This window comes from Tamandua tetradactyla, chromosome 12, assembly GCF_023851605.1.
Source record: "Tamandua tetradactyla isolate mTamTet1 chromosome 12, mTamTet1.pri, whole genome shotgun sequence".
NCBI classification, from domain to species: domain Eukaryota; kingdom Metazoa; phylum Chordata; class Mammalia; order Pilosa; family Myrmecophagidae; genus Tamandua; species Tamandua tetradactyla.
The window spans coordinates 83,318,204-83,339,541 of NC_135338.1; the positions used below are offsets into that span (position 1 = coordinate 83,318,204).

The 21,338-nt window shown below is 37.8% G+C and overlaps 1 protein-coding gene across 1 annotated transcript in view; it reads left to right on the plus strand.

The window, feature by feature from the left end:
* The window catches only part of CHSY1 (chondroitin sulfate synthase 1), a 91,055-nt gene that overhangs the window by 11,913 nt on the left and 57,804 nt on the right, over positions 1-21,338 (plus strand). The window contains exon 2 of the mRNA XM_077124016.1: positions 3,640-4,135. Within this exon, the coding sequence (XP_076980131.1) occupies positions 3,640-4,135 (496 nt within the window). The remainder of the gene's footprint in view (positions 1-3,639; positions 4,136-21,338) is intronic.

Below are 21,338 nucleotides of genomic sequence, written 5' to 3' on the forward strand. Positions count from 1 at the left end.
CCTCTGCAGGTGTTACTGTCCAAGAGTTCATTTAGGTTATCGAACTTGTTCCTTTATGGCAGGAGTCGGTATCTCTTTCAATAATTGTCTCCCTCCCTACTCTGTTCATCTGTGATTCTTTTTTCAGGAGCATATCCTTTGTGAAATTAGTGCTCAGTACCAGGTGCATTATCTACAGTGCCACAGGGCTCCATGTGTGCCAAATTAGTCTCTTGGTTCTTTGTTAAAGGGTTCTTTCAGTGACCTTAGAATATATAGGCCCATTTTAATTTCGTAGACATGAAGGGAAAACATTCGTATTATCAACAAACATATAACAAAACCTTAAGGGTACCTTGTTACCTCTGTTCTAAGATGTACTTTTTTTTTTAACAATTAACATCTTGGAAATTAGGATGTATTTCACAATTGATGGCACCGTATGATTATGATTGCACTTGTCTTTTTATTGATACATAAAACAATGGTGCAACATCCTAGATTTGAAATATAGTGCGTATTTACTCCTTGGTCTTAAAGGCGTGTTTGATAGAAAGTGTAACCTATTGAATTTTTCTTCTGATGGAATGAGATAAGTTTGAAGTCGTTTTGTATTTTCTTAGGAAGAGAAATAAAAGTATTTTGTTTTACAAGTACTTCATTCTAAATTGCTTTTTAAGTTACAAAACTAATACCATGCTTAGAAGAAAATTTCCCCAATGTCAGGATACATAGAATAAAAAATGGAAGTCATCTTTATCCCTTTCCTTGGGCCTCTCAGTTTTCTTACTTCTGTACCTCTTCCCCACTGGTTTGGTGTATATCTGTTCAGATATTTTTCTCCTCACACTTTCTGTTAAATTTTCATTGACCGTTCAAGTCACTTTTTACTGTAATAAATACAGTTGAACAGTTGAGCAAAATAAAAGTGTATTGGGGAGCAGCAATAGTAGAGGTAAATAATGGGGGGAGGGACAAGAGTTAAGAGGAGGTTTAGATTTCCTATTTGGTGTGGGTGTGTGTTTATTAGTTTTCTTTCTCTTGGGAACAATGAAAGTATCTAAAATTGAGAATGTTGATGGACTGTGGACTTTGGGCCTTCTATACGATGCCCGGTGCAGGTGGCTGAAGGATGCACTGATGGAGAAGTAGATTGGTGAACGATGGTGTATACTTATGAATGAAGGGTGTGCTGCTACAAAAAGGAACAAAGTCGTGAGTCATGCACTGATGTGAATGAACAAGTAGGACATTTGGTGAGACAAAATAAACCAGAAACCAAAGAACAAGAATGGTATGGTCACCCTTAGAAAATGCTTATAAGAAAACAGGGACCTATATTGTAAGTTTTTAGAGCAGACATGTTAAATCCAGAGTGGTGATTTTTATTTCTGGATTTTGAGAGGCTGTTTTATATATATAACCTGATATTTTGAGATAAAGAAGCCAAACAGGTTGGGGTTAAAGTAATTTAGAGCATAGGGGTAAGGAAGATAGTGTCTATATTTTAGAAACACACATATTCTTTGAGACCAAAGAAAGAAAGGTTTATTTGATCTGGAACTGAATTTTCTGCAGTGCGTAATCTAATTCAACCTATCTGTATAGCTCATCTGAACAATTGAAACACAGGCAGCACAGAATAAGAAAGAGGTCCTTTAATCCTGTATAGATTATTATAATGCCTGGATGCATCCTAGAGTATATTAAGCAGGTAATCAAAAAGTATTGGCAAAGTCCCCTGAGGGATGGGAGAAAGAATATGGAACTATTAAACCTTACCATCAGGGAATCCCCTGATAATGTGTCAAACTTTTGGGACACCCAAATCAGTAGGCCATGCCCTTGATCCTGAGGCTTACTCTTGTGAAGCTTATGTAGGTAGTGGAGAAGCTTAGACTACCTATAGGCATGCCTAAGAGTTACTTCTGAAGGACCTCTGTTGTTGCTCAGATGTGGCCTCATTCTTTCTAAGCACAACTCTGTAAGTGAAATCATTGCCCTCCGCCCTACGGGGGACATGACATCCAGGGGTGAAAATCTCCCTGGTAAAGTGGGAGATGACTCCCAGGGATGAATGGAGACCTGGCACTGTGGGATCAACAATTCCGTCCTGACCAAAAGGGGGAAAAAGTGTATTTAATAAAATATCAGTGGCAGAGAGAGTTCAAATAGAGTCGAGAAGTTACTCTGGAGGTTGCTCTTAGGCAAGCTTCTGTTAGACTTTGCTACCTGTCATAACCTGCCAACCCCCAAACACGACCATTCTAGCCAATCCTGAAGAACACCTAGAGGCAATATATAAAATTCCACAAGGGTTCCATGCACTAGAGTACCTTTCCAGAAACCTATAACCTCCAGATGGGTCCCTGACCCAAATAAGTCCTGAAACCTAGCCCAACCTCTCCAGAACATCAGATAGTTCTATCTCCCTACCCCATATTAGTGGCAGATCCTTTCAATATGAAAAATTTAGAATTGCCATAACCCAGACACTCCTAAAGGGAGGGATGGAAAGATCAAAGGTGATGGTGGAGTTATACAGAGAAGATAGGATTTAACAAATGAATATGAATGCTGAATCATTTAATTGATATCTCTTTTAGTCTCCAGTATTTTAGAGCAACTAGAAGTAAAAACCTGAAATTGTGACATTATAACCCATGTCAGACTACTCTGAAATGTGTTCTTCAACTAATTGTGGTGCTGTGCTTTGAATTTTATAGCTTTTTTGTATATAAGCTATTTTTCACAAAAGAAGGGAAAAAAGTTAACTGTGAAGATAAACTATTTAAACCCTCAAGCCTCCTATATTCTGGAGCAGCTAGAAGGAAAAATATGAGAGGATCATATGGTAGCCCATGACAGATGCCACCATTGGGGATTCTAAGTGCACAGCTTATCATTTTGCCTCTGCTCATGTCCCTTTTGTGGCTTCCCATGGTTTTTACAGCAAAAGGGCCTGATCTTGAGTGGGGTCTGCCAGACCTTGTGGCATCTGCTCTGACTCGATCGCCTTTGGGTCCTTGCTTTCATCCCTTTCTTGGAGAACCCTTCTCTTCCCTCTTGGTCTAGTTAGCTTCCTTTGTTTGTTCCTTTCTTGTAGAGCACTTGTTTTAGTTCATGATTATATATATGTCAGTCACTATGACTGATAACTATCTGTCTCCTGATGTCAACTCCACGAGGGACCATTTTTTGTCACCTCTGCATTCCCCTTTCCTACCACAGTAACAGGCACTTGATGAGTGTTTAGAGGAAATTAGTCAAATGAAAGTTTTGGCTTTTTGTTGTTTGTAGAGCTGAGACTTTTGTAGGTAGGGTGTTGATATATCAGAAAATTAACCTCAACATCCAAAATTAACCAGAAGACCCAGATACCCTGGCAATTTGACTTTAGCCATAAGTAAAAACTAATTATTCTGGAAATAGTTTAATGCATCATTATCCATTATTGTTGGGATTCTTTTGGAATTTAATTTGAACTTTGCAGTAACTTGTAGCTTGAGCTTCTGTTAAGAGGAAGCCAGCAGTCAAGTAGCTTTTTTGAAAATTATCCTTTTGAGCATAAAGTGGTTCAAAATGAGCAGATTGGTAAATTCCTGAAAACAAGAAGCTTGAAATAAGCTGCTTTTTAACTGATACTTCTTTTACTTCTAGAACGTGGTCCAAGACAATTCCTGGGAGAGTTGAATTCTTCTCCAGCGAAGGCTCAGACACCTCAATACCAATCCCTATAGTGCCGCTCCGGGGTGTGGATGACTCCTACCCACCCCAGAAGAAGTCCTTTATGATGCTCAAGTACATGCATGACCACTACCTGGACAAGTACGAATGGTTTATGAGAGCAGATGACGACGTTTACATCAAAGGAGAGCGTCTGGAAAATTTCCTGAGGAGTTTGAATAGCAGCGAGCCCCTCTTTCTTGGGCAGACGGGACTGGGCACCACAGAAGAAATGGGGAAGCTGGCACTTGAGCCCGGTGAGAACTTCTGCATGGGGGGGCCTGGTGTGATCATGAGTCGAGAGGTACTTCGGAGGATGGTGCCACACATTGGAAAATGTCTCCGAGAAATGTACACCACCCACGAGGATGTGGAAGTGGGAAGATGCGTCCGGAGGTTTGCAGGGGTGCAGTGTGTCTGGTCTTATGAGGTAAGGACAGACTTATTTACTATGGGAAAAATGGTTCATATTGTCATTAATACTGAAGCAGTCATAGGAAGCAAGTTATAACATCCTCCTCAAGGTTTAAAGTTGGGATTAAGTTATCATGCATTCTTAGCCATGTTTTTTTTTTAAATCTGAATTCCCCCTTTTACCTTTCTCTTGGCTTTTAGACTATACTCTTCTTGCCTTGTTCTTTAAAACTGCCTAACACCTTAGTTAATAAATCATGGCATTTGAGACCCAAAATATGGTTTGCTGAATAATCATCCAGAAAGTTCCTCCTCTATGATCACTGTATTCAGCACAGATGTGATTACTTGTTACAGTGTGAAGTATTTTACTTGTCCCTGCTCTCCCATGGTCTGACCTTTCTCATCTGGTCATGTTGACCTCCAGATTAGACACTGATGTGTTTTGAATTTATAAAAGGATTATTTATCTAAAAGCCAATAGGATCTAGCTTTGCAATTGTTTTAAACCTTGAGATTTTAGACACTTACTGCAATCTGTAAGTTTACAATTGAGATGGTTTATGGTATCTATCAATTGTTCCTTTTGGGACCAGCGATAGGTGATTCTGAGTTATCATGACTCAGGAGTGAGACTTTTTAAAGAATGTCTACTTGTAGACATTTTCCCCTCATAGTTCCTGAGGATATGAGTTTGCTTCTAACTCTTCTGTTTTTATTGGCAGATGTTCACCTAGCCTGCAGTTGCAGGATCGGGTATCAGTTAGGCTGAGAAAAAAGTTGTATTGTGTTTAAATTGAAAAACCATTGATAGTTGTGATGGGCAGAGGTAATCACTAGGCCTTTTACCCAAGAAAAAGAAATAGACTTTCTGATGTAAATGTTAGCTTTTTTTCTGAGTTAAGTACTTGAGTGAAGAAGTAGTCTTCTTGCCTGTACTTGCCTTCTCCAAGATTTGCTTCTAAATGTCTTCTAATCATTATTTCTTTTATTTGAACTTTAGGGAAATGGACATTTTCAAGTGTGCGAGGAGTGATTGTCACGTAACTTTTAGTTATAAATTCACAGATATATTTTAAATGCCAAGTGTGATCTGTGTGAGCCCTTTAATCTCTTTGCATACCTCCCTCCCCACCCTGCAAGATCACGGAATTGCTCACTAGGTCTAGGGGATCTTTTTGTTGTCACAGATTTTTTTTTTTTTATTTAAAATGGCAGCAAGGAAAGCTGTTTGGGGATTTCATGCAGTCTTAAGCAGATACAACTGACAGTATCTCTACATTTTTCCCCTGCTTAATTCAGTAGTTAAATCTTAACATATTTTGTTATGGTTAAAATATTTAATGCCTTTGTAATACTTTACTCTGCCCCCGATCCCCTGAGAAACTAGCCTTCTTTCTAGATTTGGAGATGATAGCCTTACTGTTGAGAGAATTTAAAGAAGACACATAAAACAACCTATGTATCTTAGTGTTGTCATTTTGTATTATCTTGCATACACACTGCTGGATAGGCACCAGGAGAGCCAGTATTTTTAATTTTATCTGTAGCTTTGTCACAGCATTAGTGCCAAGATGTAGTCAGAGCATACCATCCCTGGGCTGCAGGGATTGGGGGACTGTTTTCAGGCTAGTTTTACCCTAGTGGGATGATAATCCCCATAGTCTCTAAATCCTAAATACTGGTTCCTGGAATCAGCCTGTCTGGAAGTCTGGAGCCACCTCTTAGGCTTGATGCTTCCCGTAAATGACCTTATCAGCTAAGGGGTTCTGGTTGGTGAGGAATCTCCCTCTCTGGGCAGCACCCCATCTCCCTGTGCAGGGAGCTTGGCCAGTAAGTAAAGAGCCAGCAGAGTATAAGCAGTTTGCTTCTGATAGTGACCCTGTTTTTTTTTCATTTCTTTAAATTCTTTATAATATCAGAGCTTTTACTTGATACTGCTAGATTGCACTCCACCAGCAGTGTCTGAGAGTTCTATTTTTCTCTTCTGTGAGTTGCCTGGTTATATTCTTGGCCCATTTTTCTGTTGGAATGTTGTCTGTCTTATGGTTTTGTTGGAATGCTTTATTCTGGACACATATCTTCTCCCAGTCTGTGGCTTGTCTTTTCACTTTAATTGTGGTATTTTTGATTATATGGAAATTGTGAATTTAAGGGTTGTTCTAATTTTGTCATTCATTTCCTTTATGGTATATGCTTTTCTGTCTTGTGTAAGAAATCCTTCCCTTCTTTGTGTCACAAAGATTTTCTATTTTTTGTAAGTTTAAAGTTTTGACCTTTGATCTCATTGTGTGTGTGTGTGTGTGTGTGTGTTTCACAGGATTTTAAGTGCTTCTAATGTTACTGGACAGAGGCCATGGATTTTTCTCCCCAACACTCAATAACCAATTCCTGAGACACTGGGGTTTTAAAGAGGAAAAGTTTATTACTATACACATAGCAGGAAACAGACAGCCTAAGGGCCCAAAATCTGTCTCCCTGAATTTAGGGGGTTCAAGGTTTTTAAGGATTTTAGCAAGGGGCTATCTTAACTATCGTTTTGGATAGTTAAGCTCAAAGGAAGCAAGTGTTATCATTTCAATAGAACATACTTTGAAAGGAGGGGAGGCAGACCTACCACTTCGGAACTAACTGTGTAAACCAACAGGAAGAAGTATTTAATGGCCAACTTCATTAGCATTAGGGCCTCTTCTCTGGAAGACAATGACCAGCTCTTACAATCACAAAGGCACAGGATAAGGTCTTTTTACACTCATTTAAGGTATCAAGACAGCAGGACGACAATTCGGAGATCTCAGGTGTGTCTACACCAACATTCCAGAAAGCAAAAAGGAATTTTTATATAATGATTTACTAATCAAAATCATCCCTTAAATCCTGATTTCTCAGTGACACTAACCTAAATCATTACTAGGACTTAAATCATTATGTTCACTGTTGAGGTGAAATTAATCCTTCCTGTGGATAAGGAACTTTTATTAAACTTCCTGTAAATCCAGTTTCTCAATTAAGGTTCACATTATGAAAAATTATTAAGGTGGAGTCTTATATTAAAGATAATTATGCTAGGCTTTGGGCCTTGTAAGGTACTTATTTAACTCTATTATAAACCTAGCCAGAGGTATAATTTTTTTTGCAACTACAAGTTATGCCTTGGGGTAATAGTTATATAATGAAAGAGACTTGTGAGAAACAACTGTCAAAATCAAAATCCAGATTCCTTTCTCAACTTGTTTTGATTATTACTGGTGATTATTTCTTAATAAGTGGTTTTCAAAAAACTTATTTGGAAGTAATTTTAAACTCACAGAAAAGCTACAGAAATAAAAAAACATAGTACAAAGAACTCCATATACTTTTTACTCAGGTTCACCTATTGTGAACATTTTATCCCACTCATTACCATTTGCTGTGCTTCTGGGCATTACTCCTTCCCTGCCTATATACACAGACATACAGGTATTCCCAATCTGGTAAGAGCCGGTTACATCGTGTAGGGCCCTTTACTTTAAATAACTTCACTATGTTTTGTTTTGTTTTGTTTTCACATGGGCAGGCACCAGGAATCAAAACCGGGTCTCAGGCATGGCAGATGAGAACTCTGCCACTGAGCCACTGTGGCCTGCCCAACTTTGCTGTGTTTTTCCTAATAATAGGAACTTCTCTTCTCTAACCACAGGCAGTTCTCAATTTGAGTAAATTTAACATGGGCACTTCAGTCTACCATTTGTATTTTAATTTTCTCTGTTGACCCAATAACGTTCTGTGTAATAGTTTTTCTTCCTCCATTGCAGAATCCTGTCTAGGGGCAGGTATTATATTTGATTGATGTATCTCTTTAGCCTCCTTTAATCTGGGACGTTTCTGCAGCCTTTTTCTTTGTCTTTTATGATCTTGGCATTTTCAGTGTATGGCTTCAAAGACTTCATTTTCATAAAAATGTGATTGCAGTATAGCAAACTGTAAGTGTATTTTTAGTAATGTGCATAAAGATTTACTGGAACTTCCTACTGCTGAAGACATGGCAGAGAAAAACTGCCAACCAAGACTTCTATATCCAGCAAAATTGTCCTTCAAAAATGAAGGAGAAATTAAAACATTTATAGACAAAAAGTCACTGAGAGAATTTGTGACCAAGAGACCAGCTCTGCAAGAAATACTAAAGGGAGCACTAGAGTCAGATACGAAAAGACAGAAGAGAGAGGTATGGAGTAAAGTGTAGAAAGAAGGAAAATCAGATATGATATATATAATACAAAAGCCAAAATGGTAGAGGCTTTGAATAGTAGTTACAAAGTGAACTTTGTAACTGTTAAATACTGATGAAAAAGATGTGGGAGGAGCTAGTCAACATTGATTCTCTTGACACATTAGAGTTTTGGAGAAGTGTTACTGGAAACTTGAAATAGCAATTTGTTTTATTTAGGCAAATACATGAAATATACCACTCTTTTAATAAAAAGGAGCAAAAAAAAATTGACCTAAATAATCTATCATTTTTATTTTAACTTTTTATTTAAGTATACTCTACCTGTGGAACTACCGCATGAGGCAGCCACATGTTCTGTCCTTCCACAGGTATCATATACGTATGTGTATATGTAAATAAGATTATATTTCTCCTTCCTCTTACACAAATGTTAGCATGTTATACATACTATCTGTATCTTGCTGATACTTACTTAAAGCTCTTGGAAAATTTTATGTTGGTCCATAAAGAGTTTCATGTTTTAAATGGACATACAGGCTATTACCAGTTCTCTTCAGTGGTGTTTTTTTTTGTTTGTTTGTTTGTTTTTATATTTCAGGTGCAGCTTCATTCAGTGTTCCAACGTAGTTATATTACACTTAGGTATTATTGTGCTGTCCATTTTTGAGTTTTTGTATCTAGTCCTGTTGCACAGTCTGTATCCCTTCAGCTCCAATTACCCATTATCTTACCCTGTTTCTAAATCCTGCTGGTCTCTGTTACCAATGATATATTCCAAGCTGATTCTCGAATGTCAGTTCACATCAGTGGGACCATACAGTATTTGTCCTTTAGTTTTTGGCTAGACTCACTCAGCATAATGTTCTCTAGGTCCATCCATGTTATTACATGCTTCATAAGTTTAGTCTGTCTTGAAGCTGCATAATATTCCATCGTAGGTATACGCCACAGTTTGTTTAGCCACTCGTCTGTTGATGGACATTTTGGCTGTTTCCATCTCTTTGCAATTGTAGATAATGCTGTTATAAACACTGGTGTGCAAATGTCCGTCTGTGTCTTTGCCCTTAAGTCCTTTGAGTAGATACCTAGCAGTGGTATTGCTGGGTCGTAATCCATTCTGCCAGTCTATGTCTTTTGATTGGGAAATTCAGTCCATTAACTTTCAGTGTTATTACTGTTTGGATAATATTTTCCTCTACCATTTTGCCTTTTGTATTATATATATCATATCTGATTTTCCTTCTTTCTACACTTTACTCCATACCTCTCTCTTCTGTCTTTTTGTATCTGACTCTAGTGCTCCCTTTAGTATTTCTTGCAGAGCTGGTCTCTTGGTCACAAATTCTTTCAGTGACTTTTTGTCTATAAATGTTTTAATTTCTCCTTCATTTTTGAAGGACAGTTTTGCTGGATATGGAAGTCTTGGTTGGCAGTTTTTCTCTTTTAGTAATTTAAATATATCATCCCACTGTCTTCTAGCTTCCATGGTTTCTGCTGAGAAATCTACATATAGTCTTATTGGGTTTCCCTTGTATGTGATGGATTGTTTTTCTCTTGCTGCTTTCAAGATCCTCTCTTTCTCTTTGACCTCTGACATTCTAACTAGTAAGTGTGTTGGAGAACGCTTATTTGGGTCTATTCTCTTTGGGGTGCGCTGCACTTCTTGGATCTGTAAATTTAGGTCTTTCATAAGAGTTGGGAAATTTTCAGTGATAATTTCTTCCATTAGTTTTTCTCCTCCTTTTCCCTTCTCTTCTCCTTCTGGGACACCCACAACACGTATATTTGTGCGCTTCATATTGTCATTCAGTTCCCTGATCCCCTGCTCAAGTTTTTCCATTCTTTTCCCTATAGTTTCTGTTTCTTTTTGGAATTCAGATGTTCCATCCTCCAGTTCACTAATTGTAGCTTCTGTCTCTTTAGATCTACCATTGTAGGTATCCATTGTTTTTTCCATTTTTTCTTCTTTGTCCTTCACTCCCATAAGTTCTGAGATTTGTTTTTTCAGATTTTCTATTTCTTCTTTTTGTTCAGCCCATGTCTTCTTCATGTCCTCCCTCAATTTATTGATTTGGTTTTTGAAGAGTTTTTCCATTTCTGTTCGTATATTCAGCATTAGTTGTCTCAGCTCCTGTATCTCATTTGAACTATTGGTTTGTTCCTTTGACTGGGCCATATCTTCAGTTTTCCGAGCGTCATCCATTATTTTCTGCTGGTGTCTGGGCATTTGATCAGATTTCCCTGGGTGTGGGACCCAGCTGGTTGAAAGGTTTTTCTGTGAAATCTCTGGGCTCTGTTTTTCTTTTCCTGCCCAGTAGGTGGCGCTCATGGCGCTCGTCTGTCTGCGGGTCCCACCAGTAAAAGATGCTGTGGCTCCTTTAACTTGCCAATCCGAATCTCACAGTCGGCCCGGGAAACCGCGCGTGGAGGTGGGGGGGTCGCCGGCCGCCGCGGCTTGTGGGAGTGCTGGTCCAAATTGCCCAGCTGGCCCGAGACGCCAAGCGTGGCGGGAGGGCCCCGCTATCCAACGTTCCCAGTCAGACCAGGGAGCCACGTGCGTGGAGGGGACCCCAGTCGCCAGCCGCCCCGGCCGGGAAAACGCACGCCCCTTGGGTATCTCACCACAGTGGATTCTCCCTGCCCATTCAGCTGTTCCAGAATGGGGTACGCTGTCTTTTTGGTCTCTGTCGTGGCTCTGGGAGCTGTTTCGTATTGTTTCTGTTTCTTTAGTTGCTGTTCTGGAGGAGGAACTAAGACCCGCGCGTCTTACTAAGCCGCCATCTTCTCCGTAAGTCTTCAGTGGTGTTTTTAATCAGTCTTTTAACCCAACGCTTCCCACATTTTTCACATCATGGAACTCAGACACACTGGCCAACTCCCCAAAGGCTCCTACTATCCTAAATCCTAATCACCTGAAGGTATTGTTATCTTGGCCCACCTGCAGCCTGTTGAGGACTCACCTGTATTTCAAGACACCAATCGTGAAGCTTTTGAGTTAACCAGTGAGTATTTGTTAAGGGATCAGCCCAATACCGTCCTCTGGACTTGTGGGAAAATGCAAAAGAAAATGAAATAGGAATGATCTTTTTCTCCCTCAGGTATTATAGTCCAGAGTTAGTGAGACAGTGACATATGTTCATGTAATGTTGGAGAGCAATTAGAAGTGTGAAACCTAGTGACGCTGATTTTAAATATAAAAGAGTACAGGAGAGGATAAGATAAATTACATTATTTTTAGAGGAAGAATTGCCATCAGTGAAAATTGGAATTTAGAACAAGATTATTCTTTTAGACTGTGCATTGACCTTACCTCACTGAGAACTAGGCAGGCTTCTAAATGATTAGATCTTCCAAAGACTGAGCAATGCTGTGCTTTACTTCAAGGCAGAACCCTTCAGAGTCTTACACTGAGCCATATTCTTTTATTTCTGCATGATTTGTGCTTCAATTTCCAAGTTTCTAATAGATTTAAAAGTGGTGAATTTGCACCCTTCAAAAGATTGTTATATAAGGACAATATCAGCAGTCATTGGGAAAGGAAAAAGTGAAAATTTCAGCACACACACAGCAGTCTAAAATTATTGTATTACTGATTTCCAGTTTCATTCCATTATGACTATAGAAAATACCTAGTATGATTTCAGTTCTTCTAAATAATTATTGAGACTTTTGTGGCCTAATACTTGGTCTACCTTGGAGAATGTTCTATGTACACATGAGAAAAAATATGTGTTTTGATGTTGGGCAGAAGGTTCTATAGTTGTCTGTTAGGTCTGGTTGGTTTATAATGTTGATGAAGTCTTTTATTTCCTTGTTGGTCTTCTGTCTAATTGTTGTATTCATTATTGAAGGTGGAGTATCCAAGTCTACTGCTGTATTGTCCAGTTGTCTATTTCTCCCTTCTATTCTGTCAAGCGTTTTTTTGTATGCTATATGGTGGGGTCACGTTTCATTGTTTTTCCGCGTGAGTGTCCCATTATTGCAGCACCGTTTGTTGAATTTTTGTTTTGTTTGTTTGTTCTGCTTGTTTGTTTTTTTGGAAAGTGCATAGACTGGGAATTGAACCCAGGTCTCCCGCATGACAGGCGAGAATTTTGTCAGTTTTTGCTTCATGTGTTTTAGGGCTTTGTTGTTAAGAGAGTATGCGTTTATAATTGTTACATGTTCTTGATAGATGGATCCTTATGTCATTATAAAATGTCCTTTTTTATCTCTAGTAACAACTTTTGTCTTAAAAATTTTTGATTTTTATTTTTTCCTTGCGCTTTTAATTTTGAGATTATTTCAAACATATAGGACAGCTGCAAAAAATAATACAAAACTCATACAGAGAACTCCAACATATCCCACCCCCCAAAACCCAGTTCCACCAGTTTTATCGTTTTTCCACATTTGACATTTAATTCTCTCTATCCATTATTTATCTTATCTTAAAGTCTATTTTGTTTGATATTAGGGTTAATCCAGCTGGATTACCATTTATATTGCGTATCTTTTTCATCCTTTTACTTGCAGTTTATTTGTGTCTTTGAATCTTAAGTGTTTCTCTTGTAGAAAGTGTATAGTTGGATCATGTTTTAAAAAGTCTGCTCTGCCAATTCTGCTTTTAATTAGAACATTTAATGCATTTATATTTAATGTAATTATTGAGAGGACATTTATTTCTATTTTACTATTTGTTTTCTGTTTGTCATACCTTCTTTGTTCTTCTGTTCCCCCATTATTACTTTCTTTTATATTAAATAGGTATTTTCTAGTATACTGATTCTTTTACTAAATTTTTTTAGTCATTTTCTTAGTAGGTGCCCTGAGTGTTACAACTAATAATTTGATTTATGACAATCTAGTTCATATTAATACCCACATAATAAAAATAGTATACGATACCTTTGCTTCTATTCCCTTCCCCCTCCTTGGTGCTGTTATTGTCATACCAATCTCTATACATTGTATGCTCATCAGTACAGATCTATGATTTTTGCTTTATGCAGTTGTCTTTTAAATCAAATTGGAGGAAAAAGTATTATAAACTAAAGAACACATTTATACTTTCTTTTATATTTACCTATGTAGTTACCTTAACTGGTACTCCTATTTCTTGTGTGGATTTGAGTTACTGTCTAGTGTCTTTTTATTTCAGCGTGAAAGATCCCCTTTAATATTTCTTGTAGGGTAGGTTTGCTAGTGACAGATTCTCTTGGCAGTCTTAATTTCTCCTTCATTTTTGAGAGATAGTTTTGTTGGGTATAGAATTCTTGGATGATAGCCATTATATTTCAGCACTTTGAATAGGAACATTTTGGCCTCCATGTTTCTGAGAAATCAGCCGTTAATCTTTTTGAGAATCCCTTGTATATGATGAGTCCCTTCTCTTGCTGTTTTCAAGGTTCTCTCTTTGTCTTTGGATCTTGACAATTTGATTATGATGTGTCTTTGAGTTTATTCTACTTGAAATTTATTGAGCTTCATGGATGTATAGATTGTTTTTCATCAAATCTGAGAAATTTTCAGCCATGATTTGTTAGCGTTCTTTCTGCCACTCTCTCCTCTCTTCTGGAGTTCCCATTATGTGTATGACCTGAGTTTCTGTTCATTTTTCTTCATTCATTTTTTTCTCTTCTTCAGACTGTATAATCTCACTTGACCTGTCTTCAGGTTCACTGATTCTTCTGCCTGCCCAGATCTGCTGTGGATTTTTTATTTCAGTTATTGTACCTTCCAATTCAAGAATTTCATTTTAATTTCTTTTATAATTTCCATCTCTTTATTAACTGCTTTTTCCCCTGGTGTATGGGCCATACGTTCTCATTTCTTTATAGGTCTCAACTTTTTATTGGAAAATAGATATTTTAAATAATATAATGTGACAACTCTGTAAATCAGATTCTTCCCCCTCCCCAGGTTTTCTTGTTGCTGTTTATTGTTGTTTGTTTGATAGTAACTTTTCTGAACTAATTCCATAAAGTCTTTTCTTTTGTGTGTGTGTGACCACTGAAGTCTTTGTTTGGTTTGTTGGTGGTCAGCTGATTGAACAGAGATTTCCTTCAATGCCTGTAACTAATATGTCTGCCAGTCTTTGCTGAGGGACTCTGTGTGCCTGTTGGACCATTGGACACACCGTCAATGCAGCCAGGCAGTTTGCTACTCGACCTTCTTGTGCAAAGCCTATGAGTCAGTCAGAGGTGAGAGCTTAAGGCACACAGCCCCATGTATTTGCATGACCTTTTAGACAGATTCCCAGGAAAATTTTGATGCTTTTTAAAGCCCCTTATGGATACCTCATTCCCCAACTTTTTGGTTAGTCTGGTGTGGGTTTTTTTTGTTGTTGTTGTTTTTGCCCCACATTGCCTTTGATTGTTTTTGACAAACACCCCCAGAAAAAGGTTGTTTATATTTTTGAATCAGATCAAATAAAGGTATCCTTGCAATTAGGGTCTTCCATGGAGCCACCTGACAGGTCAAATGATTAGTTTTCTGGGAATGGAGCTTTTTAGGTGCTTCAGCCCTATCCATTGGCTGCCAAGATGCTGATTTTCACTGTGATTTTTGACTGCTGGTTTTCAAGGCTACTATGAGCTAAAGAGCAGGGGATAGAAATAGGTCAAATTAAAACACCAGAAAGCTCACTGTTCTTACTATGATTCAGCTGCTTTTCTTAAATAAATGCACCCCAGATTGTTGCAAGCATTTGGCTAATATCCAGAGTCCCCAAAAGGTTGATTATGATAATTTTTGCCAGCTTTTTGCTTGCTTTTAGAGAAGATAATTTTTGGAGGTCCTTACTCCATTTTCATTGAAGTAATCTAAAACAGTCCATTATGGGATCTTAGTTTCACAGCTTTAATTTTGCTGTTTATAATTAGATAAATTGCTCTGAGTATCCTGTTATAATCTGTTTAAGAATTTAGGCTGTTGTACTCTAGAAATTAGAAAGACTTCCAACAAATTGGTTACAATAGTCACATTCATTCATTTTTCAAATAAATTTTGAGCATCTGCTATTAGCCAGACAGTGTTCTACTTGGGGGCATAGCAGTGAAGAAAGGAAAGGCCCTGCTCTCTTATATATTTTTTTCTTAAACAATTAATATATCTCCCCTTTTGTTGTGCTTATCACATAATTAGTTGAAGAAACGAGCAAAGCTACATTGATACGCATTTAAAAGCATAGAGAAGTGGACATAAACTGTACACCTTGAGGTTTTGATCTTTGTATTGCACTGGGCTGGGCAGAAGAAAGAAAGTGAGAAAATGAAAAGTGGGCAGCAGACCTAGTATTTTCTTGGAGACTTCTCTAACTCCTCTCTTTAAATCGTTAATAAATGTGGTTTTGATCTCAAATCCTTGATGGAATAAAGTTAAGGTATAAATAAATGAATAAAGCATAGTAAAACAAGACAAAAACTCAGGGACAAATAGGATATCGTTAGGTAAACTATTTTGTGTTTGACAATTCTAACTGCTATGATATTAAATATAATTTCCTTTGGTATAATATAAATTGTTATACTTTATTATTCCTTCTGATATGCAAGGAAAAATTAAAGCTTCTTGTTTTTCTTCTAGTTTTCAAGGGCAGAAAAACTAGATGTGGTTTTTTTTTTTAACCCTCATATCTATTGCCAATTGATTTTTTTTTTATTGTTTGTGTATATGTGTATGCATGTGAATACTGAATTCATGAAAACTGACAGGTTCTTATACTTTCTTTTTTTAATTTTTAATTTAATTTAACTTTTTTGCATGGGCAGGTTCCAGAAATTGAACTCGGGTCTCTGGTATGGCAGGTGAAAATTCTGCCACTGAGCCACCACTGCACCGCCCACTTCCTTTTTTTTTTTTAATGGAATCTTTATTATGAAATGTCAATGTTAAAAATGTGAAACATATGGCAGCCATGGCTTGAAGTCATTTGCATACTCTAGCTGCCGAGATGCAACATCTAGTTCATTACTATATGTGAGTACAGACTTTCTTCCTGAGCCATGTGATTTGGAGTTGCTTTCTTTACCAGAGTCATAAAAGTGAACTCATACTGTATCCTTTTGTGTCTGGCTTATTTCACTCAGTATTATATCCTCTAGGTTCATCTGTGTTGTCATATGCTTCAGGACCTAATTTTGTCTTACTGCTGTATAATATACTATCGTGTGTATATACCGCATTTTGTTTATGTGCTCTTCAGTTGATGGACGCTTGGATTGCCTCCATCTTTTGGCAGTTATGAATAGTGCTGCTATAAACATTGGTGTACAAATGTCTGTTTACGTCGCTGTCCTTTTAGCTCTTCTGGGTATATACTTAGTACTGGTATTGTTGGGTCATAGGGCAATTTGTTTCCTGTGGAACCCTTAAACTGTCTTTCCCAGCGGCTGCACCATTATACATTCCCACAAGCAGTGAATAAGTGTTCTGATTTCTCCAACATTTTGCTCTTTTGTGTTCTAATGGGGGTGGAGCAGGGTACAGATAGATAGACGTTGACGAGGATTGTGTGTGGTGTATTTAAGGAATAGCAAAGGTGTCCAAGGTGACTTGGGTGCAGTGAGTGAACAAAAAGGGGAGAGTGGTGAAAGATGAGGCCGCATGGCCAAAACGTGGAAGGGAGGTGGAGTGGTGAGGGTACAGACAGACTTGTGAGTCACAGTTCTTCCTTAAGCTTCATGCTTCATTAGTGGTGTGATCTTGAATCAGTTACTAACTTCTCTGAACCTTGTTTTCCTTAAAAAGTGAGATAAGGTAAGAAATTTGCCTACCTCATAGGATCATTTAAAGGATTAATTGGAATTATGCATTTAAGGCACTTAGCTAGTGCTTGGTGCAGAGTAAGTACTCACAAAACAGTAGGGCTTTGGGGAGGAGTCCTTGAGTATTTGAAAAACTAAGCTGTTCGGAACTCATTCCCTACTCTGTGTAGACTTGTGGGCTATATATTAATACTTGAATATGATCAAGTAACATGGGGGTATCAGAGAAATCCCTGTTTTTTGCTTTTACAGTTCAGAGGCTTTTTTTTTTTTCTTCAACGATGGAAATTTATTAGTTTACAGTTTTTAGGCTCTGGAAGTGTCCAAATGAAGGCATCATTAAAGCAATGCTTTCTTCCCAGAGACTGGCTGCTGGCCAGTCCTTTGCTCTGTCACATGGCAAGACACATGGTGGCATCTGCTGGTCTCTTCCTTCTCTCCCACGTTTCGTTGATATCAACTTTTTGCTTCCCTGGCTGTCTCTCTCTGTCTGAATTACATTCTCTTATAAAGGATTCCAATAAGAGGACTAAGACCCATCTTTTTTTTTGCATGGGCAGGCACCAGCAATCGAACCCGGGTCTCCAGCATGGCAGGCGAGAACTCTGCCTGCTGAGCCACCATGGCCCGCCCTAAGAGCCATCTTGAATGAGGTGGGTGGGTCACACCTTAACTGAAGTAGCCTCATCAGAAGGTCCTACTTACAGTGGGTTCACACCCACAGGAATGGAGTAAATGTAAGAACATGTTTTTTCTGGAGTACATATAGTTTCATACCACCACACATGGATGACTTCATTTTCTATTAAAGCGAATCTTTTAAGTAGGTGCTATTATTTCACACCTATTTTACAAATGAGGGAAGTAAGGCCTGGTAAGGTCACAGCCAGCTTAACAAGGATCAGAGTGGGCTTCTGGACCCAAAACCTTATGTCAAAGCCCATGCTATTTTTTACAGAGCTCTTGACTACTAACCAATCCATCAGATCCATCAATATGTCCTATCAGTTTACTTTCAAAACATACCTCTCACAGTCAGCTGCTTCTCACCTCCTCCACAGCTAACCACCCCGGGGCCCAGTCACCGTGATTATTAGTCTAAACTGTTACAGATGTCTCCTAACTGATTCCCCACTGCCACTCCTGTTTGTACTATCCATTGTCACACAATAGCCTGAGTGACCTTTTAAGTCTTAAACATGTTAATATCCTGCTTATTTCCCGAAAAGGCTCCCCATGGCCAGACCCTAATGAGCTGGCCCTTCCCTACCGCAGCACCCTGTCATTTCCCACTCTCTCCCGCTTCAGAAGCTCCCGTCATACGTACGGGCTTCATTCTCAAGTGGGAACAAGACAAGCTCACTTTCCACCCTAGAACTTTTCCATGGCTAGTTTGTCTGTTTCAGACATGTTCTTTTTTACTTCCTGAGACAATCTTCTCATCCTTCAGCCCTCCGCTCAAATGACGGCGCTCCCTTCTTGACTAACTTTTGAACTTATTCTGGAGGGGTCGAGACGTATGTACATATGTGAATATGAGAAGGAGGCAACTTGCTTTTATGTCTCCTCAGCCATGTATTTATATATTTTATTATTCCTTAAGGCTGGTCATTTCTAATTTCATCTGTTATATTTGAATTTTTCAAAGTATCAGTCTCTCAAGATAGCTTTTCTCAAAACAGTTACCTCACCGTACTGACCATCATTTTCCTCCACTTTGACAATGAAACTGAAATTAAAATAAATAAATTATCCAAAATCATTAAGCTAATAAGTGGCAAGGCTGAAACTTACAATTCTAAGTTTCATTCAATGCTTTTTCACTCAGTGTTCACAGTTTGTAAGCAGTTCAGTAAGGGCCAAGTTATATATCAATTTCAAGCTCAAATTTACTGATTTTTATATTTATAGAGCACTTCAAAAGAATCTTTTAAAAACAATTTTGTATCTGTTTTCTCATTTTTTTCATAAAAATATCCAGGTAGGTTAACAGGTCAAATTACTTCCATTTTATAGATGAAAGGGACACAAAGAGGTTAAAGGGACTGACTGAAAACATGTCTTGAGTTCCAGTTGTAATATTTTTCCATTAAACCATTCTGCCTAGTTAACCAAATAACAATATTCAAATAAACTATCAATACACAAAACATCTAGGATGAACTAGAACAGTTAAGAAAAGTGTAACTGCATTACACTTGGGGTTTACTTGTTTAAGGGGCTGTCATAAGGAGACAGCATATTTATTTGGATTCCCTTGTTTGAAAAGGATAAGATCAAAAACGAATATACCAGAGTCACAAAATTTTAAAAATCACAGATAAAAAAAGCCTGGATCAAGGGAAGCACTCTTTAAAAAGAGACAGACATGGCTATTAACAAAATCAGAATATATCTAATCTTTTAAATTAATACTGCGGAGGCTGACATGATGTTACACAATGATGGAATCTTAGTATGGATGGAGTGCAGGTGTGAGCATCAATTCCATGTTCCTAAGATTGAGGCAAAAGATTTAAACATTTACCCAATAATTTAGTGTAAACTAATTCCCATTCTTTTTATATTCTGAAAGCAGTATTTTTTTTACCATTTTGAATGACTATACATGAGAATCTGCACCTAGCTTAAGAGTCTGCTTCATTCACTTTACTAGGGGTTGAGTTTGTCTGTCACAGAACAGCGATTAAAATTTCTCTTCTCTCTCACAAGATTTTAAAAATAATCAAGCATTATATAGAAATACAGAAAGTCTTATATCAAGTAATACATGAAAAATAGAAGTCAAAATGATATATATACACTGACAGCAAGTACATTGGTATACTGTGTACCAAATAACACTATGGAGTTTACAAACTCTGTAAACTGGTGATACAGGACAGTACTTTCCAAGGAATATACATAATCAGACCCTCAGAGTACTCTAGAAACTTTTATTTTAAACAAAACACCCAGTCATACTAGGTTTTGGTTAAAATTATGGTTTAGGAGAAGCAATTCTAACCTTACCATGTGTCAGATTAAATATGCAATAAAACTAAATTCTAAATCATGTAACTGATTTAAAAACAATTTCTTTCTACAAAGCATTAACAGATATCTAAATTCCATATGGTTTAAAAAGTGAGAAATTATGAAATTGCGTATGTTATAGTTGTATTCATAAACTATGCTAATCAAAAACTATATAATAATGTGAAACATTAATGGCTAGTCCAACTACAAAAGATGTTACTCTGAATTCATGTTTCATTGAGTGTCAAAGACCACCAATCTTAGTCGTTTTCTTGTATGTTATTCTGTATCCACATTTTCTGCCTCTGATTGGATCTCTGGACAGTCTCCACAGATATAGATGTGTGTGTGACAGTCTCCACAGATAACAGATCATTGGCTCTTGCTATGAGTGTTGCACGTCCTTCTGGGTGTCAATTGTTAGTCTGCAGCAGGGAGAAATCTCCCAGAGGCTATCTTATTTATTTATTAAAAATTTTTTTAACATCACAACAAACTAACATTCTTCCCATATGATTATTCCATTCTATATATATAATCAGTAATTCACAATATCATCACATAGTTGCATATTCATCATCATGATCATTTCTTGGAACATTTGCATCTATTCAGAAAAAGAAATAAAAAGAAAGCATACTCCTTATCCCTCCCTTTCATTGATCACTAGCATTTCCAACTAAATTTATTTTAATATTTGTTCCCCCTATTATTTATTTTTAATCTGTATGTTTTACTCGTCTGTTTAAAAGGTAGATAAAAGGAGCATCACACACAAGGTTTTCACAATCACACAGTCACATTGCGAAAGCTATATCATACAATTATCTTCAATAAACATGGCTGCTGGAACATAGGTCTTTATTTTCAGGCACTTCCCTCCAGCCTCTCCATTACACCTTAACTAAGAAGGTGGTATCTATTTAATGTGTAAGAATAACCTCTAGGATAACCTCTCTGTTTGGAATCTCTCAGCCATTGACACTTTATTTTGTCTCATTTCGCTCTTCCTCCTTTTGGTCGAGAAGGTTTTCTCATTTCCTTGATGCTGAGTCTCAGCTCATTCTAGTATTTCTGCCCCACATTGCCAGGAAGGTCCACACCCCTGGGAGTCATGTCCCACATAGAGAGGGGGAGGGCGGTGAGTTTGCTTGTCGTGTTGGCTAAGGGAGAGAGGCCACATCTGAGCAACAGAAAGAGGTGACTTGGAGGTGACTTTTGGGCCTAACTTTAAGTAGGCTTAG